At 41.2% G+C, this 26,399-nt stretch overlaps 3 protein-coding genes across 5 annotated transcripts in view; all 3 read right to left on the reverse strand.

The window, feature by feature from the left end:
• Positions 1–26,399, reverse strand: part of LOC105750197 (platelet glycoprotein VI-like) — an 84,024-nt gene that overhangs the window by 13,905 nt on the left and 43,720 nt on the right. The window lies entirely within an intron of this gene.
• On the reverse strand, positions 1,973–5,044 carry LOC105749958 (leukocyte immunoglobulin-like receptor subfamily B member 2). The gene is made up of 7 exons (XM_031963477.1): positions 4,441–5,044; positions 4,198–4,300; positions 3,649–3,756; positions 3,530–3,572; positions 3,345–3,382; positions 3,188–3,243; positions 1,973–3,065 (listed from the first exon to the last, which is right to left on the reverse strand). The coding sequence occupies exons 1-7, from the start codon at positions 4,471–4,473 to the stop codon at positions 2,937–2,939; spliced, it is 510 nt and encodes a 169-aa protein (XP_031819337.1). The 5' UTR covers positions 4,474–5,044; the 3' UTR covers positions 1,973–2,936.
• On the reverse strand, positions 17,983–22,232 carry LOC116422931 (leukocyte immunoglobulin-like receptor subfamily A member 6). Of its 2 annotated transcripts, XM_031963472.1 has the most exons (6): positions 22,111–22,232; positions 21,805–21,840; positions 21,347–21,631; positions 20,326–20,619; positions 19,613–19,648; positions 17,983–18,843 (listed from the first exon to the last, which is right to left on the reverse strand). In XM_031963472.1, exons 1-6 carry the CDS (start codon positions 22,142–22,144, stop codon positions 18,662–18,664), a joined length of 867 nt encoding a protein of 288 aa, XP_031819332.1. In that variant the 5' UTR covers positions 22,145–22,232; the 3' UTR covers positions 17,983–18,661. The 2 variants fall into 2 exon arrangements, with proteins under 2 accessions (XP_031819332.1, XP_031819333.1); XM_031963473.1 differs by having other exon boundaries at positions 21,809–22,204.

The raw sequence follows: 26,399 nt of genomic DNA on the forward strand, positions 1-26,399 counted from the left end.
CCCCATGTCTTCTAAATTTTAATCCCTTTTTCTTCTTGATTCGCTGTCATTTTTCCTGTCTAGTTCCCGTGTATCCTTACTTGTTGGAATGTTTTCTCCTCTTTCCCCATTAAACTGTGAATTCATTAAGGATAGGACGTGGATCTTTTGTATCCCTAGACTTAGCACAGTGATGTCACGCAGCAGGCACTTAACTCATGCTTGTTCAACTACTGACTGGCTCCAAGTCTCCCCACCTTTCCAAGAAGACTCTTTTAAGTCCTTTGAATGGTAGGGCAGTTTTTCTCCTGGTTATTCTGTAAAGTTCTCTCTAAAATGTACTGTTTTCTGTTGAGGTTTTCTTGGGATCTCTGGGAGCAGCTTTCGTTTCAAGTCAGTAATCATCACACGTGTAGCCAGGAGTTACAGTCCAAATCCTTTATTGTCTCCTTCAAAGTCCTATGTCCTTCACTTAGGGCTCAGCTAATTTTCTTAGAGGCCTATGTCTCTCTTTGGTTCTGAGAGCTTGAGCTCCTGCCTCCTTCTCTGCACTCTGAATCTCTCTGAATCCAAAGGTTTGTGCTTCAGCCTTCAGCCACCACAAAGGTGGACAATGGAATGAATCTGTCTCTGCCTCCAAGAGCTTCTAGTGCACTTGTCCTTTCTGGCCCTGAGAACTTCTTGCTTATATGCTGTACACTTAGTACAAACCAATCATTATATCATTAGGAAACCATTACTTGTTTAGGATTAAATCAATGCTAAACTAGATTTAACCATTGTCTCCTCAATTCTGCTTAGTACCTTGTTTCAAGCTCTGGCCCATAACACCTCCTTGTAGGATTAAATCAATCATACTGAACCAGGCTAAATTAGATAATTATTGTTTCTATCAATTCCACTGACTTAGCACCTTGTAAGAATCCTTTGTTTCAAGTTCAGAAATCTGGCCCATAACATGATTCCTCATTTTCCATGACTCTATCTTGTTAGTACTGTTTTTGACATATGGTCTACCCCAAAGATATTTTTCCAAATTTCTTATGGGCAAGATTACACCAGAGTTACAGAAAAATAATTCTTTTATATATTGAAATGTTAAGCCATTGACATTAAAGAAAAAACAGATACTTCTTTTAATATCATAAAAGTTTAACATTTTGTAAGGATCCAAATTAAACGATTATTAGAGGATTCATGAATAGCCTAATTGATGAAGAAGATCCCCAACGAGTCTCCAACGAGTTAGGAAACTTTTGGCTTCTTATTATAGAATGTTTAAGGCTGTAATTAAATTTTTATATCTTATGAGAAAGGTTTGTTCAAATGAGGTTAATATGAACAGAAGACAGGATTTTAGGTAACCAAAATTTGCAGGAGGAATGATACTTAGTCCCAAATAATAAAGAGGAAATAAAAAATAATTCTCATTAGAGTTTGGATGTTTTAGGGATGTGAGAGCCGGTTTATAGTTCTGGAAACCATCTTAGCCAGCAGCCTCCTTTTCACTGTGAGTATGAATATATTAATGAGAGGAGAGGAAAGAAGAGAGGGGACAGTGAAAAGCATATCTTGGGAGGATCATGAGTCTGGGATAGATGCCTGGAGAGCCTCAGTCCTGCATTTCCAGAAGGAGGTGAGAGAAATGATTAGTTTTCTATTATATTTTGAACCACTTAGTAAATGAAGATTGAGGTTTTTCCTTTCTACTTCTTCATGCAGGGACCAGTGTCTGTAGACCAGTCAGTTAATCAGTCTTTGAAAGAAATAAGTCTATTCTTGCAGACCCTCCTTTAGAATTTAGGGTGACCCAGCTTGTGAAGAAAACCAAGAGAAAACCAAGCAGAGAGTCCTGAGTAGAGATGGATTCCTTTGTCCAGATTTGTTAGAGGCTGCTGAGAGTTATGATCAAGTAATGTTCTCAACAGGAGGAGCTGGAGACTTTTAGCCCACCTTCTCATTAATATGTCTACCCTTTCATTAGTTGTGTTCACCAATCCAGGCTGATTTTCACCTGTCAAAGGCTCCTCCTTTCTAAAGATATTTAAACATTAAGGGATATGAATTGTTTCATCTTTGTTTATCAAGAGAAAAAACTGGTCATCAAGTTATTGATTATCAGCTAGCGTAATTAATAAATTGATTATTAATAACTCAGAAACTCTATCTCTTGAGCTCTTCATTGTAGCTGTGGTCTTTCTTGACAATTTGTCCCTAGGGTTTCTGGCCAGAGTTCTGTGGCCCATAAAACTATACACAGGAGCAGAGTGATTGAGAACTGCACTAATAGGAGTTCATTTTATATCAGAGGAAAATGAAAGAGAAGATCTTGTCCAAGGTCAAACAGCCAGTTCGGATCCTATTGCCTGGTTTCCTACTCCAGGCTTTGTTGGGCCTAGATAAAAGCTCAGAGGAAGGAGATGGATGGAAGGCGCTCTCTCTGATTCCCCCAATAACCAGTCACTCATCACAGAGACACTTTTCCTTCCTATTCTGGTTGCTTTCTCTCCAAACCCAGACCTGAGCACATTGGGAGTCAGTAGGAAGAGTGGGGTCCTTACAGGGATTGTCATCTTCACCCTAGTCTCTCCCTCATCTCTATTGGAGGTAGGGGAGTTCTCTGACTCCTACACTTATACTGACAGATCCAATGGAGGCAGGACCCTGTTAGGTGATAATAGGCTTCATCTGACCTCATCTGGTTTGCCCCTATTCTGGTGACTTGGCACTATAGGGGGCACATTCTATTGGAGCAAAGCCCTCTTTGTGCCAGAGATCAAGAGGGAGGAACCCTACTCCCAGCAGTTTGTAGTCCTTTATGTCCTTCCCTTGGGGGTGATGAGCAGGTGTTCTAACATCTGGCTTGCCTGGTTGATTGGGCAGAACTGGTTTGTCCTCAGAAAGCAGAGGCTGGGGAGGGGCTTCTCCCTCCTGGGCCTCCTGGGCTTGGGCTGAGCTCACCGAAGGGTAGCATAGAGGCTGGGCTCCACTGGTTTAGAGGAGGGAGAGTTATTGGTCCCAGCCCTGAGACTGCAGAGGTTCAGCTGAGCGTAGGTCACTTGCTGAGGGTCTTCCCCTTTGGGAACCTGGCAGGAGGAGATGAAAGGCTGAGCAGGGGAAGGACCCTGACCCCCACCTCCCAACTGGGTGTCAGCATGGGGAAGCCTTTCCTTATTTATTCCCCCCAGTAGAGATATGAGTGACTCACAGCAGTGTCCTCCTGTGTGGCCTCCTCTGTCTGTCTGCCATCCTCAACAGCAATGTCTGGAGGCAAGAGAAGCAGGGGGGATCAGGACCCTGGCTCTGCCCAGGACCAGGCCTTTCCCTCAGACACCCAGCCCCTCCCGCTCCTGTCCCTCACTCACACAAGGTCTCCTCCGTGGGGATTGAAGCTGAGTATGAGCTGAGGAACAAAAAGGCACAGAGTGAGGGGGAGGGCCTGGGAAGGGGGGCAGGTACAGTAGGGGTGGGCCTGGGGGGGGCAGGTGTGGTGGGAGAGGGTCTGAGAAGGGGGAGGTGTGGTGGGGGAGGGTCTATCTTGGGCTCCTACCTCTTGGAGGTTTTCTTGACCTCTGCTCCTCTGCTCCCATTGCCTGTCGGGAGAGTGAGGGTCAGCCTTCCCTGGGGCTCAGACCCTGTGCCCGGCTGCCCCCAGCCCCAAGAACTCACTGATTCTGGCCCGATGGCGGCGACAGCAGAAGAGGAGGAGGAAGAGGAAGAGCAGGATGAGCAGTGCTGAGACGCCCAGCAAGATGCTTGCATTTTTCTTAGAGAGACCTGGGCAAGTCATGGATGAAGACCAAGAGGGGGAAGGGTCTGAATGACCCTGTTCTTTGGGGAGCCCTGGCCCAAAGGAGGGAGACAGTACCCTCTCCTCAGGGAGGCCCCAAGCTTCTTAGTAATCCAGGGCTCCAGACATTATTAAGCCCTCCCCCTGTGCTGGGTCACATCCAGAGCACAAATGACAAAACAGAGCAGCCCCTGCCCTCCCGGGGGTGGGAGTGGGGGCTCCTAACATCTGAGGTGGGGGAGGGGTGGGAAAGGCTTCCTTAGGGGGGTTCCTGAACTAAATGTGCCTTGTCAGAGGAGGAGGTGGCGAGAGAGAGAGTGCAAAGAAGGGGGGTGACCCAGACCAAGACCCAGAGGTGGGAAAAGAATAATACAGTCCTACAAGAGGATTCATCAGAAATAGGGGGACCATGGATGGGATGGGCAGACCTGATTGGGCATCCAGCTCTGTTTCCCCATCTTCTCTATTGTGAATCCTCCAATTGCTCACCAAACAGCCAGTTCTCAGTTTCAGGACTTGAAGTGGCCTTCTCTGTGGATGAAAAAGGAGCAAGGTTAAGGGCTGGGCAGGGGCACCCAGAGAAGCCTAGAGGACTCAAGGAAGTCCCAGCTTTGCGTAGACTTGTTGGGTATGGGACATTAGAAAAGGGTCTCCCTTTCTCTGGATCTCACTTTTCCATCTGTGAAATGGGCATGTGTATGCATGACCTCTGCAGTCTGTCCAGTTGTGAGATTTGATTGCTGTCCCCAGGACCTTGAGATTTCCTCTCTGAGTTTGGGTCAGAGCTCTGAGCCTGTGTTGATTCAATGAGAGATAGTGTTGGGCAGAGGAGAGATGGGAGGTGAGGAAGTCACTCTTTTGCTTCCAGCTTACAGGAACTGAGGTGCAGCTTCTAGGGGAAATATAGCAATAATCTTGAGGTCCTCTGACCTTAGAATGCTATGGTTCTAACACTGTGTCTGTCAATATTTCTAAAGTTTTCCGATCTTAGGATAGTCCCACAAATATGGCTGACTATCGGATAGATAATTTGCTAGTCAGTGAGTGATAAAAAAGTTCCTGAGATGATACTGAATAGACCACTCCTCAATTCTACCTCTGGACCAAAAAATTAGTATATTAGTGATATTAAGAACCAGATCTCTCTGTCTTTTCCTAGAAATTTGTCTTCTTGCTTCTGGTTCTTTGCTAAAATCCTTTTGAAACTTAGCCCGCTTCCATTGTCATTACAATTATAGTAAACTTTGCCCCTTGATTTGGAGATGGACTCAAGCCTGCAAATCCTTTTGAGACACCTCACAACACTGGTCTGTGATCACAACCTCTTGGGGTTTCCTTTTAAACCTCAACATTTCATGGCCCTGTATGGGGAGAGTCTGGCCTCCCCTGGCTTATTCCCTCTTTATCAAGGTAAGTCTCCTTTTCTTTTCTCCCTCAATCCTACAGCTGGAACATCCCAAGCAATTGGGAGAAGGCTTATCTGGGTTGTTTTTAGCTCCATCTTCAGATTTTCCTTGACTGGGGACGCCCAGACCTGGAAATTCGTGCAATGCTCGACAAAATAACTTTCCCCTGTCTTCCTGGAATGCCAGAGAAGGAGACACTGTGCTGTAGGATGACTTTTGGCAAAAAAAAATTATGGCTTTTGACAAAAATGGGACAGTCCTCTTCCATGTCATTTTTGTCTGTGTCTGTGTCTCTGTATGGAATGTCTGTCGTGTTTGTTCTGGAAACATTTAAAATGCAACCAGCAAGAAAAAAACATTTCTATACTATAGTTAGAATGTTGGGAAAGATTTCTTAACATCCTTGACTCTCCCCTTAAAAGGGGAAAAAGCCTGACTTTTTCTATGGACCCCAGCTCTGCCCAAACTGGGGGCTACAGAAATAAAGTTAGCTAATTAAAATTATAGAACTGCTAAAATAATATCTTAGCAGATTCTCAAGGCTTTGAGAATAATTATTAAGACATTTGGCAATTAGTCATTTTAAGATCACAAGAAAAAAATCCTGAAACATTGGGCATGATTTCAGGAATTTATCCCATTCTGAAAGAAAAGAAAAAGAAGAAACAAATTCAGTATAGCAAGTTTTGTCTAACCTTTCCTTGACTCCTATCTTGTGTGGAGGCCCCTTCTGCTTCATTGAGAAAGTACCCCAGAAGTTATTAAGGGACCCTCTCCACAACCCTGATCATTCAGCACGTGCCACTTTCTGGTGACCTGAGTGAATCTCAGTTCTGGGGATTGCTAACAAGATCAGTATAGTCCAAGTCCCTCTGTTTCCTAATCCCTCTCATCTCAGATCAGATTAAAAAAAGAGAATGCTAAATAATGTTAGGGAAATTCAAACATTGCCCCATCTATACAACTGGGAGAAGCAACAACATCCATGGGGACCCCACACTACCTTGCCCAAACACTTCCCCAACACAGCTTGGGAGAGTGGGGATGGAATGGGGGTCAGGCCCCACAATCAGCATTCCCTGATTCCTGGCAGCTGAAACTACCATCAGAGGGAGATCCTGGCACCAGTCACTCCAGCCTTCAGTGGGTTCTGTCCAACAACTGGAGAATCCGGGTGCCCTGGCAGCACCCAGCAGGGCAGTGTGAGGTGAGAAAGCCAGTCAGCCTCTGCATTTGGTAAGCTCACCATTCTCTGTTTCAGTGGTAGATATGGATTAGCTCTGTAATTTATGGCAAATTATTTTATCTCTGCCCAGTTTTCTGATTTATAAAGAGAAATAATCGTTGTTGTGAAGATCACATGATTGTAGTAGTGCTTAGCATAAAAATGCTATATAAATGTTAACTGCTTTATTGGATATAATTTGCTTACTATTTGAAAACTTTACATGGCTTTTTAGATGTGACCAACATACAATACCAATGTTGAGATAAATGATGTGTGTGTGTGTGTGTGTGTGTGTGTGTGAAGTAATTTGGAAGCAAATTCAACCAATTAAGGCTTCCTAGAACTAGAAGGATAGTGAATAGAGGAAAGTGAGTCGCTTTTTCCCCCATCCCTCTTCCTTCCTTCCCTGACTGCAGCAGGGATACATGGACAAAGGGGTGAGAGGGAGAGAAAAAAAATGTGCTCAGCTAAGTGAAATTTGTCATACGAGATATGTCATTTGAGATAAAAACAGTTTTAAAGGTGCTCTAATCAAAGCCCACTAATGGGATATATAAATTATAATCTACTGCACTGATAGTGTACAGAACATTTAAGAGTTTGGGAACTTTAGGAAAACAAAAAAGCAGTTCACTGCTACCTTAAAATTGCTGGCCAAAAGCCTGCTTTTTAGTTATTGAGAGTCAGATTTCTGAGAGCCCTGTCAGTAAAAACTGGCAATTTAACCATTTTCCTGGCTCACAAAAGAGAAATGGTTCATGTGAATTGGAAAATAACCAAATGGCGATTCAGTTTGTCTGGAATATTTAATTAGGACTTAGGGAGTCTTACAAACTAAAGTTAAGTCAATTTTAAAATCCATCTTATCTCAATTTTAAGAAGTCTTGTTTTCTCCTAAAAGGGAAACTTATTTAAGGGAATAGAAATCTTTCCTGAGAACTTCCAAAGCTTCAACAGCTTGAGGACAGAATAAACTGAGCAACAAAAAGAAGGTGGAAAGTTTCTTTAGCCTTGCACAGACCACCAAAGCACTAAGAATAGTTGGGGTGGGCAACAGGAAGCTCAGCCCCTTCCCTGGGGTCTCTGTCAATTCCCCTTAATTTGTAACCTGGTCAGTTTTCTTGGAACCATCAGAGTAAGGAAGGTCATAAGTCTTGAGAAATGAGCCTGTTTAGGATTTATAATTCCTAAAGAAGGAATATATTTATTAAGAATCTATAAACTGGTTTAATGATTAATCCTTTGCATCAGAATGAATTTAAACATATAAAACATGTTAAACAAAATCTTCTATGTGTGTAAGTCCTGCTAAACTTTTATAAATAATGTACTTAGCCCTAAGTTGTGATTACTAGAATTTGCTGTTAGACATAAAGTCTCCTGGAATTATAACTGATATTCTTTTGAGTTTTGAATTTGAATATGATTGCCTGATGAGTCATTAAATCAATAACCTGCTATTTGAGGGAAATGCCATAAGTTACTCAGAAAGACACCTTCCCGAACTATTATAGGTGAACGCCTTATCTGGGCAAGAGTTGGGAGGACAATCTTAGCCTCTGCTTAAGGTCAAATCCTTCTGACTCAATTTCCCAGTTCTTTTTTTTTTTTTTTTTTGTTTCCCACCTGATTATTCCTAAATCTGGCTCTGAGGTGGAATTGTTACTGCCTGATTGATTGTCAACGTTATTATAATCATGTCCCTGCTTTTTCTTCTTATAGCAGATTTCTATAATCAGAGCAAGTGGTCAGTAGAAGCCATGAGAATAATCCAAGTATCCCAGAGAACACAGTGATTTTCTACTTTAGACCTTAAAGTTGCTTTTTTTTTGCATACTATTGCTTAAAGACTCACAATTTCTTTTTGCTTTTGAATGGGCAACTCCTGGGGAATGGAACCCCCTCCAGTTAACATGGGTGGTCTTAACTCAGGGCTTTCCTGACAGATCCCACACATGTGGACAGGCACTGGCTATCCTGGATGTAGATGATGCCTTGATCTGCAACCTAACCCAAGAGGCTTCTTTGGCTGTGCCATTAAACGCCCCTTAACTTTCTGGCGTCCTGGGGAGATTAAAATTTCTTTTTCTAAGGCCCAAGCTGCTGAACAGTCTGAATTAACTCCCACCTCCTACAGATAATCTTATCACTCCTTGAACCTCTTGTAGAGAAACAGCCGATGCAGGCATGGCTACATTTTGGAGGTTTCTCAAAGAAACTGGTTGTCTTTGGGGTGCCGCTTGTGCCTTAGAGCAGTGACTGCCGCAGCCACTCTAATTGAGGAAGCCTCTAAGCTCCCCCTCAGACAACCACTGGCCTCCCCTGGCTCAGGTTCAGAGCATTTTTGCCCTCACCGGAGCTTTAGAATTGGGGAAAGGAATGACAGTGAACAGCGATACTAATTCCAAATGTCTTTCATGTTTTGCATGTATGGGGCTACATGGAGAGAAAGGGGACTTTTGAAGGCCAAAAAAAAAACCCATTTAGCATGCAGGAATAATTATACAATTACTGCAAGCTGTCCATGGACCCAGAGAGGTTTCTATTATGTTTTGTAAAGGACAACAGAAGAGGATTCACTTTAGGACAAGGGAAACAGGCTTGCAGATTCAGCTGCCTGTGCTGCTTCCTGTTTGCTCTTGACTATGGCATCTTTAAATCCCCAAGTCCCTGAGAATACTCCTTCGTATAGTTCCCAGGAACAAGCCTTAGCTAAAGAAAGGGGGTACATCCTTTCTCTTTCTGGGTGACTTCAAATACCTTCAGGTCCACTTCTAATCCCAGAGGGGAGCCAGTGGAAACTTCTCATTGGCCCACACCAAGTTACTCACTCGGGAAAAGTGCTCTCCCCATCCCTTGTGAAACCTATTTTCACTGGTCACAAGCCAGGAGAAACAATTAAACAGGACTGCCCTGTCTCGTTTGTGCCCAAGTAAATCCTGAAAGAGCTTTTAAACTTCCCCCATCCTGAAGCCCATCAAAAGGTTTCATACACACCTCGGGGAGGACTGGCAGATAGCTTTTACACCTATGCCCCTTTACACGGGCTTCAAGTTGCTTTTGGTTTTTGTTGACATCGTTACTAACTGAGTAATAGCCTTCCCTTGTAAGACTGAAAAGGCTCAGAGCTTTTGCTAAAGGAGATTAAGATTAATTATTATCTCCACTCTTCCTCTCATTCTCTCTACTCAGTGCTTAATGCCTTTTAAACACCATGGTGCTTGCACCCTCGGCCACCAGAGCACTCCTTTCTCTGTGTGTAACGCCACTGTTCCATCCATCGCCCTACTCCTTTGAGGAAACAAAAGTTTCCTTAAAGGGGTTAAAGCTTTTTTTTTGTCATTGGAGAATCTGACAGGACCTCAGAAAAGATGGAATCTTCATGAAGTACAGAGACTTCTAGACTGATTCTGCTGGACCAATAAGTGCTGATTCCCTTCTCTCACCTCTAGCCTTACAGGGAGAGCAGAAGACAGGGGAGAAGATGGAAGAGCAGAGGCAGAGGGAAGATTGGGGCCAGGCTGGGCTGGGGAGGGGCTGCTGGGACCCTGAGCCACCCTGCATGAGGGGTATGGGGCAGGCTGGGCTTTCCTCACCTGTGACCACCAGCTCTAGGGGGTCACTGAGCTCTGACCAGAGGAATGCTTTTCTGTAGTGGCAGGAGTAGGTCCCTGCCTGGTCCAAGGGCACTGATGAGATGTGAAATTTGCCCTCCCTTCCAAACGGTTTCACGTTCATGATCTCTATCCTTCTAAGCCCTTGATTTTTCACCAGGCCATACTCATCAGCCTTCCATGGTCCCAGGCATATGAGGGTCACACTTTTCATTAGAAGGGCCAAAGAACCATTCTCTGCCATGAGGGAGGGTCTGGAGAGTGCGTCTGGAAAAGAATGAGGGCCATCATTCTAGGGTTCCTTTTTCTATGTTCTTCTTCTCCATCCCATACTGGGTTCTTTGTCATCTTAAACCCTATCAGTCCAACCCAGATCTCCCCACCTCCCTTTCCTGGGAGTATTTTTCTGCAGTGGGCAGGAAGAATGGGTGGGGAAGGGGAAAGAACTCACCTGCCTGTCCCTTTATCTTGTGGCCCAGACATAGCCCTGGAAGAGATGATACTGATTACTCCCAGTTTCCCATATTCTGCCTACCCAGCATCCCCAGAAAAAGGAGTCAGAACTCTGTGAAAGTAGCTGAAGGCCCCCGTAAGAGTTTCATCTTTTCTCTCCTTCCCTCCCACCTTGCTGAGTAACCTCAGACTGGCCCCCTCCCTTTTGGGCTAAAGGTAATCCTCTGTATAATTTGGTGTGTATCTGGCATCAATGAGATCTAAAGTCTCTTTGAGTTGGGTGTCCCCTCTCCCCAGGACTCACCAAGGCTCAGCAGGGCAGAGAGGATGGGGGTCATGATGGTGCCCATTGATAGTGGGAGGGGAGTTCAATGGCTGGTCAGGCAAATAGTGTGAGCTGAAGGATCGGGGTCCATTGCGTTCTGAGGCTCTCAGGGTTCAGTCTCAGTGAGAAGACTTTCCAGCTCCTTACTCACTGTGGTTTCCTGTCTATTGCCCCATGGAGGGGGTGGTTTGGGTCTCAAATCAGGTGTCATCATCAAGGAAGAAGGTCAGAGCAGGACTGAGGAACTGTCTTTTGGGGACAAGTCCCATCTACAGAACTTTCCCTGGGAGAGACCCCAAATGAGGCTTAATCTTCCCTCTCTTCCTCAGCCATGTCAACAGTAATTGGTGGCAGGGAAATACCAGCTGGCTTTTATATGATACTTTACAATTGTCAATGTGGGTAGTTCTTAATTAGATTCTACTCTATTCCAATCAGTCTTAATCAGTTTGATGGAATCATGTCAAAGTTCTGTACATAAGGCCCCAGAGCCATGAGCTGCAGATTCTAAGTTCATTTGATCAATGATCAGAAGTTAATTATAGGCCCTCTAGCCTTGTTTTTTCTTTGTCATAGGGACCAAACCCAGTATGGCCAAAATCATGGAAAGCCACCCAAAATATTTTCATACTTCTGGACCAATCTCTTGTTCAGTAGGAAGCGGTAACTATCTTATGAGCACTTAGGTCACAAAACCCGAGATAATTTGTACCACTTCCTAAGGAAAAGTCTGTTCATCTTATGTGGAGATATTCCTTGCTTCGCCCATTTGTGACCCTGCTGACCTATTATTTTGCTTATTTTAGCTTATGCGTCATATCAATCAATGGAATTATTCTATATTTTTATAGATGTTCTGGAGCTACAGGATATCGAACTCTAAAAATTAGGCTCTAAAAGGAGGAGGCATCTCAGATCACGAGAAAGATTTGTGGTCCACTTCATTAGAGTACCCTTTAAGAAAGTGCCATTGACTCAAAGATCTGTCTCAGTCTCTTTTATTGTAGGTGGGACACTTTTAATCACCACACCAAGGTTTTTGACAAAGAAGATCTCGTTGTAGTCTCATTGTAAGGCTGAAGGGGGGTCAGGTGTTATTAATATCTTTATTAATTCATATATCCTCATCAGTAACTTATATTTGGAGGGTGGCAGAAACCATTTTTAACAAGAACTTTATGATTACTTATACATAGATGAAGTGAACTCAGAGTTAAAAATGAAGGAAAATCACTGGAATGAAAATTTGGAACAAAATCAACAAGTGAGAAGACAAAGTGATGATTCTCATCTCATCAAAACATTCTGAAAACCAACATAGACCAAATGAACAACTCCATGTGACAGAGAATTAGAATAAAACAGAGAAATCAAAAATAAAAGAAAGTGTCAGATATCTATCCAAATCAATTAATTTGGAAAAGAAACCAAGTTGAGAGATTTTAAGAATCTTTAATTTGAGAATTTGGGAGTATGGCATAGATACGGAATTACCAGGTTCTCTATAATTCCTTTATCAACAGACAGAAAATTGCCATGAAATGAATGTATAAAAGTGTCAAAAATAAAGGGGTTAAAGCTTTTTTTTGTCATGGGAGAATCTGACAGAACCTCAGAAAAGATGGAATCTTCATGAAGTACAGAAAATTCTAGGCTGATTCTGCTGAATCAATAAATAGCAGGCTCTGGAGCAGCTCTGTCTGGAAGCAGACTAGACCTCAAAAATTTTATCTTTTACATCATAAACTTTCATCTAAAGAAGAGAAGATGTCGTGTCAGGGAAGATTGTTCACCACTATTTCCAGAAGTCAGGCCTAGTAGTGCTTATGGGAAGTTATCTTTGATTTTGGCTGTGAATGAGGGGAACCTGGTGCCTAAGTACAGGCCTGGTGAGTGTGATACTAGGGAGCAAGAACATTTTCAGGAGAATGTCACTGGGGGCCCTAACAGTGACTTAGGGGAGGAGAAGATTCCCTGAGGTTGTGTCCCCAGAAAGAATTAGGAAAACAACAGTAAAGGGGCTGGGGGGCTTAGGGTAACACTATTCCCAACTCAGGATTAAAACTTGATTATAATAATAAACTGCTAAAATTAAATAAAAGACAATAAAAATAAAAATGAATAAGCAAAGGAAATAGAACCCAACCATAGATATTACTCTGGTATAAAAAAAAAATCTGGGTCCATATTCAGAGGAGGATAGTGAAGTAAAAAAAAAGCTACTCCTACTCCGAAGAATAATGTCAAATGGTTCAAACCAAAAAAAGAGCTCTTGGAAAAACTTAAAAAAGAATTAAAAATCAAATAAGAGAGATCAAGGAAATATTAGGAAAAAAACTTAAAGCAATATAAGAAAATTATCAAAAGAAAGTTAGCAAATTAGAAAAAGAGGTAAAAAAATCTTAGGGAAGGAAATAACTCTTTGAAATCTAGAAATGGTTAAAAGAATCAAATAACATAATAAGGTAGCAAAAATAATAAAAGCAAAAAACTAGAAAAACAACTGATCTAGAGAATAGATGGAGAGATAATACAAGAATTGTCAGACTGTCTCAAGGGAGTGATCCAAAAAAAAAAAAATGAACCTAAGTACCATATTACAAGAAATTATTTAGGAAAATTTCCCTGAAGTTCTAAAATAAGAGGGTAAAGTAGAAATAGAAAAAACCCTACCATTTATCACTAAAAAGAGATCTTTGGAGAAAAACTTACAGGGATCTTGTATGCAACTTTCAAAAATCCCAGGTTAAGGAGAAAATATTGCAAGCTACAAGAAAAAAAAATTAATGTTGTGAGCCTTGTGGTCAGGGTTTCATAAGATCTAGCAGTTTCTACAATGAAAGACTATAGGTCTTGGGATAGGAGATAGGGTTTTATCCAAAAATAACTTGGTCAAAGTTGAGCATACTCCTGAATGGATATGGATTGATTTACTGAAAATCTTTTGGGTATTTATAACAAAAGATCAGATCTCAACAGAAAATTCAATATAAAAATCCAAAAGCAATAAAAGGAAAAACCATAGTAATAAATGGAGTTTAAAAAAATGGTAAGTAGTGTTTATCTAAAACTATCAGCATTACCTGTAATAGAGATAAGCTAGAAGCTTTTTCAATAAGATCAAGGGTGAAACAAGGATACCTATTATCACCACTATTATTAAATAGTGTACTAGAAAGTTTAACTTTATCAATAAAATAAGAAAAAAGAAATTGAAGGAATTAGAATGGGCAAGGAGGTAACAAACATACTACTCTTCAGGGATGATATGATGGTGTGTTTAGAGAATCCTAGAGAATCAACTTAAAAACTAACTGGAATAATTAAAAAAAAAAACTTTGGCAAAGTTGCAGGATATAAAATAAACCCATTCAAGTCATCATTATTTTTACATATTACCAAAGAGAATTCCATTTAAAAGGATTGTAGACAATATAAAATATTTGAATATAAAATTCCTGTCAAGACAACCCAGAAAGTATATAAATAATAATTATAAAACCTTTTCCCATACAAATAAAGTCAGATCTAAATAACTGGAAAAAATATCAGTTGCTCACCCCTGCCAAACTAACAAAAAATCATTTTATAGAGCTAGAAATCACAATAATAAAATTCATATGGAAGAACAAAAGGTCAGGAATATCAAGACAATTAATGAAAAAAATGTAAAGTCTTAGCAGTACCAAATCTAAAACTATATTATAAAGTAGTAAATCATCAAAATGATTTTGTACTTGATAAGAAATAAGAGTGTTGGATCAGTGTAATATTTTAGGTATACAAGACATGGTAGCTGTCTTGTACTACTATAATCACCTGCCATTTGATAAACCCTAAGACTCTAGTTTTTGGGATAAGAACTCACTATATGACAAGAACTGCTAAGAAAAGTGGAAAATCGTTAGGCAGAAACTAGGTGTAGCTCAATACCTCATGCCATATACCAAGACAGGGTCAAAATTGGTACATGGTTAAACATAAAGGGTGATACCATAAGCAAATTAGGAGAGCAAGGAATCATTTATCTGTCAGAGCTATAGAGAATAGAAGAATTTATGATGAAACAAAAGATAACATTACAAAATGCAAATTGAATACTTTTGATTATATTAAACAAGCAAAATGAATGCAGATTCGAATCAAGCAGAATTCTGGAGAAAATTTTTTTTACACTAAGTGTCTCTAATAAAGGTCTCATTTCTCAAAAATAAGAGAACTGACTTAAATTTATAAAAAACAAAATTCGTCCTTAAACTGATAAATAGTCAAAGGATGTGAATAGGTAGTTTTCAGTTTGAGAATCAAACTCATTTTTAGTCACATGAAAAATACTCTGAAGTATTACCTCACACCTATAAGATTAGATAATATGACAGAAGAAAAATAATAAATGCTGAGGAAATTGTGGGAGAATGAATTGCTGGTAGAGTTGTGAACTGATCCAATTATTCTGGAAAGCAAATTGAAACTATGCCCAAGGGGCAAATAGACTGTATATTCTTTGGTCCAGCAATAGCACTAATAGGTCAGTATCTCAAAGAGATCATTAAAAAAAGGGAAAGGACCCATTTATACAAAATCATTTATAGTAGCCCTTTTTGTGGTGGCAAAGACTTTGAAATTGAGAGGATGCTCATTAATAGAGAAATCACTGAACAAGTTTTGGTGTATGAATGGAATGGAATGCTATAATGATTTAAGAAATTATGAGCAGGTAAGTTTCAGAATACCTGGCAAGAGCGATATGAACTGACGCTAAGTAAAGTGACTTGAACCAGGAGAACACTATACACAGTAACAGTAATGTTGTGTGATGGTCAGTATGACAGATTAATCTATCCCTGCCCCTCTGCCTCCACCCACCAAAATCATCATTTCCTATACAACACATCAGGACTTGCACAAAGAGTGGGCAGTGCCATTCTTTCTCCAAGCATATATATTAAGAGTATGGTCCAATTACTATTTAGCCTCACGTGCTTGGGACCTCAGTGCATCAACTCGAGCTTCAGCCCATTACAAATCTGAGAAATATAAAATGATACCTCAAGGTTATTTTAATTTGTTTTCTCTAATCAGTAATGATTTAGAGAATTTTTTCATATGACTATAAATTGCTTTGAATTCTTCTTTGGAAAAATGCTTTGTCAATTAAGGAATAATTCATACTCTTAAAGATTTCACAAAGTTCTTTATATATTTGAAATACGAGACCTTTATCTGAGGAACAAGATAGAAAAACGTTTCCCCTGGTTTCCGGCTTTCCTTCTGATCTTGGCTACATTTGTTTTATTCGTTTCAAACCCTTTGAACTGAATGTAATCAAAATTATCCCTTTGTTCTCTGTCTCCTGTTCACTCATAAATTGTTGACATATCTGTAAGTCTGATAGGTAATATGGTCCATGTTCTTCAATTTGCCTTGTAACATTTGTCTTCATATCTAGGTCATGCATACATTTGACCTTATTTTAGTAAAGGGTATAAGAAATTGGTCTGTGCCCAGTTTCTCTCAGACTGCTTTCCAGCTTTCCCAATGATTTCTAGCTAATATTGCATTTCTGTCTTGCAAAGTTAAGCCTTTCTATATGTGAAACACTAGGTTACCATATTGATTTGTTGCTTGTGATGTTTAAAAAGTTTGAGAGACAAATTGCATTGGTTATTAATAATTTTATTAACATTTCTAGCATATTACCAATAAAACGAATCTAGAATAACATGACATTCTGGAATGCCAAAGACCAATGATGGTGATGAGCTCAAAATGTATACCTCTTTAGGACCACGTGTAGTGTGGAACCCAGAAAGCCTTAAAGGATTAATAGGGAACTGCCCCCCAAAACCAGTTTGATTATCCTAGCCCTGCAGCTGTGAATCATAGCACGTTATGAGAAGCTAAGGGAATGTTTTGATTTTCACAGAGTTAAGGAGCTGCAAATCAGCCTTTACTGTTGTCTTACTCTCTGAGCAGAGCTAACAGACTCCAGGAACCACTATGATCCTGGGAGTTAGAGATAAGTGGCTGGAGGTTGCAAAACATAGTTACTGATGCAGGTGCTGCTTGCAAAAGAATATATACTTTCCTTTTAATAACCTTGCTGTATTTAGAAAACATATATATCCTTTTTTCTTATAACTTTTTATTGACAAAACATATGCATGGGTAATTTTTCAACATTGACCCTTGCAAAAACTTCTGTTCCAACTTTTCCTCTCCTTTCCTCCACCCCCTCCCCTAGATGGCAGATAGTTCCATACATGTTAAATATGTTAAAGTATATGTTAAATACAATATACGTCTACATATTTATACAGTTGTCTTGCTACACAAGAAAAAGTGGATTTAGAAAGAAGGTAAAAATAACCTGGGAAGAAAAACAAAAATGCAAGCAAACAATAAATAAATGAATAACACAAAGAGTGGAAATGCTATGTTGTGGGAAAACATATATTCTTGTAGGAATGGAATAAATTAGAGTTATTTATTGATGCACAGTCGCTTCTCCTCTCCTTGTATCATTCATTTTAACATGACATGATCTACTCATCTGATTAGAATTAGCTTCCCAGCCACCTCTAACAGTGGCCTCCAGCAATACTCTCAAAGGATTGGTGTTCCTGAAGGTGGCAATGGATTCTGATTGCAAACAATGAGAAAAAATAATATCACAATGAGAACTGGACATATTTTGGTGAGGAACTGGGGGCTGTGAATTTCAGTATATAATTTATTTCTAAATTACTGGACCTTGGGCATTCTCATTAAAGAATTTATCCCCCAAACTTAGGAAAAGCAAAATGGACTTCATACCTGACTGGGGTCTGAACAAGGTTGAAGAGAAAGTTAATTCAATCTCATTAATAGCAATGTCCTCAGAGACTGAATAACCTTTAGGCTTCTGAAAAAATCCTGGTCCTAATCAATAATTTATAAATCAGAAACTGAATAATCATTTTTCTTTTGCTGTAAACTGTATGTCTACTCTGTTCCACTGATCTTTCTATTTCTTAGTCAATACCAGATAATTTTGATAATTACTGCCTTATAATATAGTTTAAGAACTGGTGCTACTGTTTTTCCAAATGAATTTTGTTTTATATATATATATATACACACACACACACATATATATATATATATATATATATATATATATATATATATATATATATATAAAACCCTAACCTTAAATGCATGCTAGCTCAGTAAAATAATTTTGGGGGGTAATTTAATTGTGATGGCATTGAATGTATAGAATAATTTGGTGAAATTGTCATTTTTTTACTGGTCCTGCCTATATAGGCACCCTCAATATTTCTCCACTTGTTTAAATTGAATTTTATTCATATATAAAGTTTTATACGATTTTGTTCATATAGTTTCTGAGTTTGTTTTTGGCTGCACTACTCCAAGATATTTTATGTTGTTTACCATCTTTTTTACTTACACACATACACACATACACACATACACACACACACACACACACACACACACACACACACACACTATTGACCACTGATAGACAATGTTATAAAATCTACAGATTTTTATGTCTCCTGGGATGCTTTAACATTATGAACTTGTATATTTTCCTCTTTCATTTTTAAGCGATGTCAATGATCACCTCTACTGGGAATTCAGGAAAGGCTTAGAATTAGGGAGAAGAGTGTGAGTGTATGTGTAGGGTAATAGTATTAGTAATGGGGAAAAGGGGGAGGTCTGGGGGGAAGTTGGCCATTGTCAGCTTGGGCCTGGGGAAAGGATGGCCATTATCACCTCTGGCCAGGGTCAGATGGCAGGACAGGCAGGGCCCTTCCTCTGTCTGGCTGTGGACTGGACTCTGGGGGTGTTTGGGATCTATACCTTCACTGCCCCCCCAGCTCCACCTTCCCCTCTGTCAGAAGATGGGGGAGCTCCCCCTGGGCATCCCCTGCAGCCATTCCAGGCTTCAGCCAGCAGGAGCCCCAGGAGGACGAGCACCAGCCCGGCCAGACTGAGGCGGATGATGTTGCCCACTGTGTAATCCTGGGCTGCAGGACCTGGGAGGAGGAGAGTAGTCACTGGGAGAGGGACAAGGCCCCCAAATCTCAGGCCCCCATTAGTGGAGGCAGGATTCCTCCCACCCCAGGCCCCACCCCAGCCCCTGTCCCTGGGCTGGGAGTCCTGGTCACTCTTGGGCTGGGAGCCTGGGGAAGGGGCTGAGGTAGCCTCCTCCCTTCTCGTCCCCCTCAGGGCTTCCTCTTCAGGCCCCTGAATCAGGCCCCAGTGTGAGGGAAGAGTCGTATCCTCAGGGAATTTCCAGTTAAAACAGGGAGATGTGGCCTGTCCTTAGGGAGCCTCCAGTCAGAAGGGGAGAACAGTCCTAACCTCAGGGAGCCCCAGGCTTATCAGGAACTCAGGTCTTCTGCCCTTTACTTAGTCCTCCCTCTGTGCCAGACCCAGGGAATGAACGAGGAAACAGAGCAGTTCTTGCCCTCCAGGGGGTTCCGTTCCCAGGAAATAACTGTTAGCATGCACACAAATGCAGCCATGGGGTCTCCTAACACCTGAGAGGGGACATGAAAGGCTTCCTTGGGGGGGTGGTTCCTGAGCTTAGCCTGGGAGGGATCTTTTGTTTTTAAGAGGAGGAAGTGGGGAGGGAGAACATGCCAGACAATGAGGATAGCCTGGGTAAAGGACAATAACAAGGTGCTGCTGCAGGAGGAGTGGTGGGAAATGAGGAGACCCTGGAAGGGATGGGGATACCCTGACTGGGCATCCAGCCCTTGCCTCCCCCTCCTCTCTGTTGGTAATCCTCTAGTTACTCACCAAACAGCAAGTTCTCAGGGCTTGGAGGGACTGTCCCTGTGGAACACGAAGGAGGCAAAATTCAGGTCTGGGCAGGGAAGCCCGGTGAGGCTTGAAGGATTGGAGGGTCTGGAGGTAGCCCCTAGTGTGAGCTCTAGCTCTGACCAGTCTTGCTGGCTATGGGATGTTGGGCATGTCCCTCATTTCTTTGGGTCTCACTTTCCATCTGTGAAATGGGTGCATGCCTCATGATCTCTCCTGGCCTTTCCAGTTGTAAAATCTCATGTTCCTCTGGTTTCCACAAGCCCTATTTTAGCTCCTGTCTGGGCTTTTGGGGTAGGGGAAGGAACCAGAGATGGGAAAAGTCTGAGGGATATGGTGGTATTTGACCTTTCCCTCCCTACTGGCTTTACATCAGCCCCACCTTGGATCTTCCTCAAACCCCTCTCTTGGGACCTAGTAGACGTATTGTATGTGGGATCAGTATATCTGGATAGGTAGGGGAGGGGTGGGGTTCAGTTCTAGTGGGACCAGAGAAGCTCACTGTCTACGTTCTCTGAGCATTAGCCATTTCCCAGACTCTCCATCCCCTTCCTCTGAGCCTTCTCTTTTCCTAGCCCTCCTGGTTCCTGGGGTCTTCCAGGGCACAGCATGAGCAGACATCATGTTGCTCCAGGGCCAGTGAGGGGGCTTAGGAGGGATGGGAAGGATTGGAACAGGTGAGGCACTCTCACCTGTGACCTTGAGCTCCAGGGGGTCACTGGGAGCTGACCACAGGTAGGGGGAGTCCCTGAGAAAGGCGTAGCATTGGTAAGTCCCTCCATAGGCAGATGTCATAAGAGAGAAGTGGAAGGTGGTTTGGAATCTCCCTTCATGGGGCTGTGCCTTGCCTTGGGTCAGCTGTTCTCCATCTTTATACAGGGCGTACATGTCGAACCATAGCTCTGACCCACACTGGAGGCTCACGTTCTGTCCTGAGGCCACCGTGGAGCTGGGCGTGGCTGAGAGGGAGGGTGGGTCATAGAGACCTGGGGGAGCAGGAGACCCGGAGTTAAGGCTCTGATATCCCTCTTGGGGGGCGGGGCGGAGATTTGGCTTGTGGGAGGACTGGCCTGGGGTTTGAGGTTTACCTCCTCTCCAGAAGAAAATAAAATATTGTGTGTGTGTGTGTGTGTGTGTGTGTGTGTGTGTGTGTGTGTGTGAGAGAGAGAGAGAGAGAATATGTGTGTGTGTGTGAGAGAATGTATGTGTGTGTGTGTGTGTAAGTGTGTGTGAGAGAGAGAATGTGTGTGTGTGTGAGTGTGTGTGTGTATGTAGAAGAAGTACCTTGGACAGCTCTGAGAGAAAAAAGATATATGGGTGGATGAGTTGGGGAGGAAGAGAGACATAGACAGGGAGAAAGAGGGGAAAGGAGGGAAGGATTAAAATACAGAGAGAGAATGTAGAAAGTAGAGAGAGAAATAGAGAAAGACAGGAGAAATGGAGAGACTCAGTGGCAAAGAACAGAGGACAGAGAGAAAGGGAAGGAGTCTATCTCATGAGACAATCATGTAAAGTGCTTGGCACACAGTTGGTGCTGTATAAATGCTGATTCCTTTCCCCTATCTCTACCCCTAGAGAGAGACAGAGGGAGAACCAGGGTAGAAGACAGAAGGGCAAAGCTGAGGTCAGACTGGGCTGGGGGGAGCTTAGGGACTTTTGAGACCCTGAGCCAGTCCTGCCTGAGGGGCATGGGACGGGCTGGGCTTTCCTCACCTGTGACCACCAGCTCCAGGGGGTCACTGAACTCTGACCAGAGGAATACTTTTCTGTAGCGGCAGGAGTAGATTCCTGCCTGGTCCAAGGTCACTGATGAGATGTGAAATTTGCCCTCCCTCCCAGATGGTTTCACCCTCATGATCTTTTTCCTTCTAAGCCCTTGAGTTTTCACCAGGCCATACTCATCAGCCTCCCATGGTCCCAGGCATATGAGGGTCACACTTTTCATTAGGAGCACCAAAGAACCATTCTCTGCCACGAGGGAGGGTCTGGGGAGTGCGTCTGGAAAACAATGAGGGCCGTCAGTTCTAGGGTTCCTTTTTTATGTTCCTCCTCTCCACTCCATACTGGGTTCTTTCTCACCTTAACCTCTCAGTCCAGCCCAGACCTCCCCCACCTCCCTCTCAGGGGCAGTTGTCTGCTTTGGGCAAGAAGCATGTAGAGGAAGGACTCACCTACCTGTGTCTTTATCCTGTGGCCCAGACACAGTCCTGGCAGAGAGGACACTGATTACTCCCAGCTTTCCACATCCTGCCCACCAAGCACCCCCACAGGAAGGAGATAGAAGTCCCAGAGGCAGAGTTTAAGTGTGAGTGAGTCCTGGATGCCAGAAGATGCTTCTAAGAATTCCAGCTTCTCTCTCCCGCTTTCTTGGCCACCTCAGACCGGCCCCTCTTCTCTGTCAAACTGGGTGTGTATCTGGCATCAATGGGATCTAAAGTTCCCTTGAGTTTGGGGGGTCCCCTTTCCCCAGGACTCACCAAGGCTCAGCAGGGCAGAGAGAATGGGGGTCATGATTATGCCTGTTGACAGTGGGAAGGGAGATTAATAGCTGGTCAGGCAGACAGTCTGAGGCCGAGGATATGAGCAGGGTCTGCTGGGCTCTGAGTCTCTCAGGATCCAGCCTCAGTGAGAAGGCTTTCCAACTCCCTACTCATTGTGGTTTCCTGTTGATTGCCTCATGGAGGGGGTGGTTTGGGTGCCTTAGGTCTAGAATCAGGTGTCAGCATTAAGGAGAAAGGTCAGCACAGAACTGAGAAGCTGCCTTTTGGGGACAAGTTTTACCCCCACAGAACTTTCCCCCTCCCAAATGAGGCTCAGGGTTCCCTCCCTTCCCTAGTCATGTACAGTGGACAGTAATTGGCGTTAGGGAAATAACAGCTAACATTTATATGGTGCTTTAAAGTTTGTCAAGATCTTTACAAAGAATTTATCAGTAAGCTGAAGGAGACAGGTGTTATTAATATCCTGATTAATTAATTTAAATATCCTCATCAGTAACTCATGATGGAGGGGAGGGGAGTATTTTTATCTATATCTAGACACAATGAAATTAGAGATAAAAAATGAAGTGAAGTTACTGGAATGAAAATTTGAAAAAAGAATAAACAACTGAGATGACAAAATGGTGATCATCATCTCATTAACATAATCTGAAAATCAACATAGGCCAAAGAAATTAATGACTGCACGTGACAGATTGAAGTATGAGAACAAATTAATGATCAGTAAAGAAAATGTCAGAGGCAGCTAGGTAGTGCAGTGGCTAGAGCACCAGAACTGAATTCAGAAGTTCAAATCTGGTCTCAGACACATAACGCTTACTACCCTGGGCAAGTCACTTAACCCCAATTGCCTCAGCAAAAAAGAAAAGAAAAATGTCAGATGTCTATTTAAATCAACTAAGTGGAAAAGAAGTCAAGAAGAGAGATTTTTAAGAATCGGTGAATTTGGGAAAATGGTGGAATAGGTCAGAAATTTCCAGACTCTCTAGATTTTCTCCACAAACAAGGAAATTTGAAACAAAATGAATATAGAACAGCATGGTTCAAAAAGCTGTCCTCTTCAGACAACTTGGGAGAACCTCAGTAACGATGAGACCTCCAGAGGTTGAGCTTTGGCCTGAGTGAAATATAAAAACCTCTAGATTGACTGCTCAATCAAGAAAGGGCAGCTCTGTCAAGAAGCAGACTGGACCACAAGACATTTCACCTCAGAAACTTTATCTCAAAAACTTTAATCTAAAGAAGAATAAACAATGGGTTGGGGAAGATTGAAGGACACCTCACTCTTTCTAGAAGGTAGGTCTAGTAGTGCTGATGGGAATTTATCCTAGGCTGTGACTGTGGATGAGGGAGAGTGAGCACAGGCCTGGTAAGTGGGATATCAGAGAACAAGGATGTTTTCAGGACACTGTGGTTGGGGCTGTAAGTGTGGCTTAAGGTAGGAGAGGAGTCCTTGAGGTTGAGCCCCCCCAGAAAAAATTCAGGAAATAACAATAAAGAGAACCTGAGGCTTAAAATTACGTTATCTCTAACTCAAGATTAAAATATGATTATGATAATTAACTGTGAAAAGTAAACAAAACAAAATAAAAATGAGAAGGCAAAAGAAAAAGAATCCAACTATAGATAGCTGCTTTGGTATAAAAGAAGCTCTGAATTATATTCAGAGAAAGATAAGGAGGTGAAAAAACCACTCATGTAATATAATGTAAAATGGTCCAAGCCCCAAAATAACTCTTGAAGAACTTAAAAAGGTATTAAAAAATGAAATAAGAGAGACTGAGGAAAAATTAGGAAAAAAATAAAAGCAAATCAAGAAAGTGTGAGAATAAAGTTAACCAATTAGAAAAAGAGATACAATCTTAAGGAAGAAAATTCCTTGAAAACAGATTTGGGCAAGATGAATCAAATAATAGTATAAAACACAAAGAACTTTTAAAAAAGATAAGAAAAAAGGAAAATAATAGAAGGATTTGGAGATCAAGATACAATATAAAAATTGTCAGATTACCTGAAATTTGTGATCAAAAAAAGAATCTAGATAGACTATTACAAAGAATTGTTAAGAAAAATTACCCTAAAATTCTACAACAAAATGGCAAACACAAAAAAATCTACCATTTGTCAACAGAAAAAGATCTCAGGAGGAAAACTTACAGGAATGTCATATGCAACTTTTAAAGCTCCCAATTTAAGGAGAAAATATTGCAAGTTACAGATAAAAAGCACTTTAAATATGAAAATACAGTCAGGATTTCATATAGCTTCTATCATAGCAGCTTCTATCCTGAAGGTCTTGGAACATTATAATTTGAAGAGCAAAAGTGTGGTGTTCTTTTTTATATTATATGATGGTTCTCTGTGAGCAGGTTTCTTGGGGAGGTTTTCTGGAGGCAGCCTTAGTTTCAGTTCAAAATAATAATCACCCCAAACGCAGCCAGGAGTTAAAATCCAGTCCTTTATTGTGTCCTTCAAAGTCTTGAGCTTCACCCCTAGTTCCCTCCAAATGTCTCCAGCCAGCACAACGATGGAATATGGAATGAATCTGTCTCTGGCCCTGAGAGCTTCTGGCTTATATGCTGTACACTGAGTACACATCAATCATTATATCACTGGGAAACCATTATTTGTTGTAGGATTAAATCAGTTTTAAACTAGATTTAAACATTGTCTCCTCAATTCCACTTGGTACCTTGTTTTAAGTTCTGGCCCATAACATCTCCTTGTAGGATCAGATCAATCATACTGAACGATCAATCATACTGAACCAGGCTAAATTAGATAATTATTGTCTTTATCAATTCTAATGACTTAACACTTTGTAAGGATTCCGATACGAAAGAGCTAGCATTGTGTCCAAGAATAATTTACCTAACAGAGTTGAGTACAACCCTGTATGGGAAAAAAGGGCATTTGACAAACAGAAAGACTTTCAGGTGTTTGTAACAAAAAGACCCAGAAATCACTGGAAAATTCAGTATAAAAATCCAGAAGAAATATAAGGAAAGAACATAGGAATATATGGGGCTTTCCTTAAAATCATAAGTAGTATCTCTCTAAAACTATCAGCAAGCATTATCTGTAATGGGGATAAGTTAGAAGCCTTTCCTATAAGATTGGGGTGAAACAAGGATGTCTGTCATCATCATTGTTATTCATTATTGAACTAGAAATGGTAATTTATCAATAAGAAAAAAGAAATGGAAAGAATTAGAATAGGCAATAAGGAAAGAAAAACATCACTTTTTGCAGATCTGAAGCATCCAAGAGAATCAAATAAAAACTATGTGAAATAATTAACAATTTATCAATATTGCAAGATATAAAATAAATATAAATCATCAACATTTCTATGTATTATTAACAAATCCCAGCAGCAAAAGATAGAGAAACTCCATCTAAAATAACTGTAGATAATATCAAATACTAGGGAGTCTACCTGCCAAGACAAACCCAGAAACTTTATGAATATGATCACAAAGCATTTTGTGATCACACAAAAAAGCTAGCTCTACATAACTTGAAAAAGTCAGTTGCTCATGAAAAAATAAAATATATTATCATATAATGTATATAATAATATAATAACAAATCTATAATATTATGTTAACGTAATATAAAGGATAGTTATACTTAATCTAATTTACTTTACCAGTGCCAAATCAATCAAACTCTCAATCAAATTATGTAATGGGGCTAGAAATAACAATAATAAAATTCATCTGGACAAATGAAAAGTTAAAAATATCAAGGGAATTAGTGGAAAATGAAAAGTAAGGTGGCTTCACAGTAGTAGATCTAAAATTATATTACAAAATAGCAATCATCAAAATGATTTGGTACTATGTAAGAAATATAGTGGTCAAGCAGAGGAATAGATTAGGTACACAAGACATGATAGTAAATGACTTTAGCAATCTACTGTTTGATAAACGGAAAGAGTCTAGTTTCTGGGATAAAAACTCACTATTTGACAAAAACTACTGGAAAAAGTGAAAAATCACATGGCAGAAACTAGGCAGAAACCAACATCTTACACCATATACCAAGAAAAAGGTCAAAATAGATACATAATTTAAACATAAAGTTGTAAAGGGCTGAAACTCTGAGTTGAACTGGGGTCAGACAACTGAGCACTTAAGGCTAATTACAGATTGGACAATACTCTATTAGCATATGCTTGGAAAATGGCCCTTCCCACTATTCTGTGCTGGTTTGATCTTTTGTTGTATACAGAGAATTGTGAGGGATTAGGGGGTGGAGTA

This window comes from Sarcophilus harrisii, chromosome 3 (genome assembly GCF_902635505.1).
Source record: "Sarcophilus harrisii chromosome 3, mSarHar1.11, whole genome shotgun sequence".
NCBI classification, from domain to species: Eukaryota; Metazoa; Chordata; class Mammalia; order Dasyuromorphia; family Dasyuridae; genus Sarcophilus; species Sarcophilus harrisii.

Excerpts from the sequence above, each read along its gene's own strand:
- LOC105749958 (XM_031963477.1), bottom strand. The coding sequence starts at position 4,473 with ATGCATACACATGCCCATTTCACAGATGGAAAA. Across the intron at positions 4,301-4,440 it reads CCCATTTCACAGATGGAAAA|AGAAGGCCACTTCAAGTCCT; the intron begins GTGAGATCCAGA and ends TTTCATCCACAG. Across the intron at positions 3,573-3,648 it reads CCGCCATCGGGCCAGAATCA|GCAATGGGAGCAGAGGAGCA; the intron begins GTGAGTTCTTGG and ends CTCTCCCGACAG.
- LOC116422931 (XM_031963472.1), bottom strand. The coding sequence starts at position 22,144 with ATGACCCCCATTCTCTCTGCCCTGCTGAGCCTTG. Across the intron at positions 21,632-21,804 it reads CAGGATAAAGACACAGGTAG|ACGCACTCCCCAGACCCTCC; the intron begins GTGAGTCCTTCC and ends ATTGTTTTCCAG. Across the intron at positions 18,844-19,612 it reads CCCTGAGAACTTGCTGTTTG|GTCCTGCAGCCCAGGATTAC; the intron begins GTGAGTAACTAG and ends TCCTCCTCCCAG.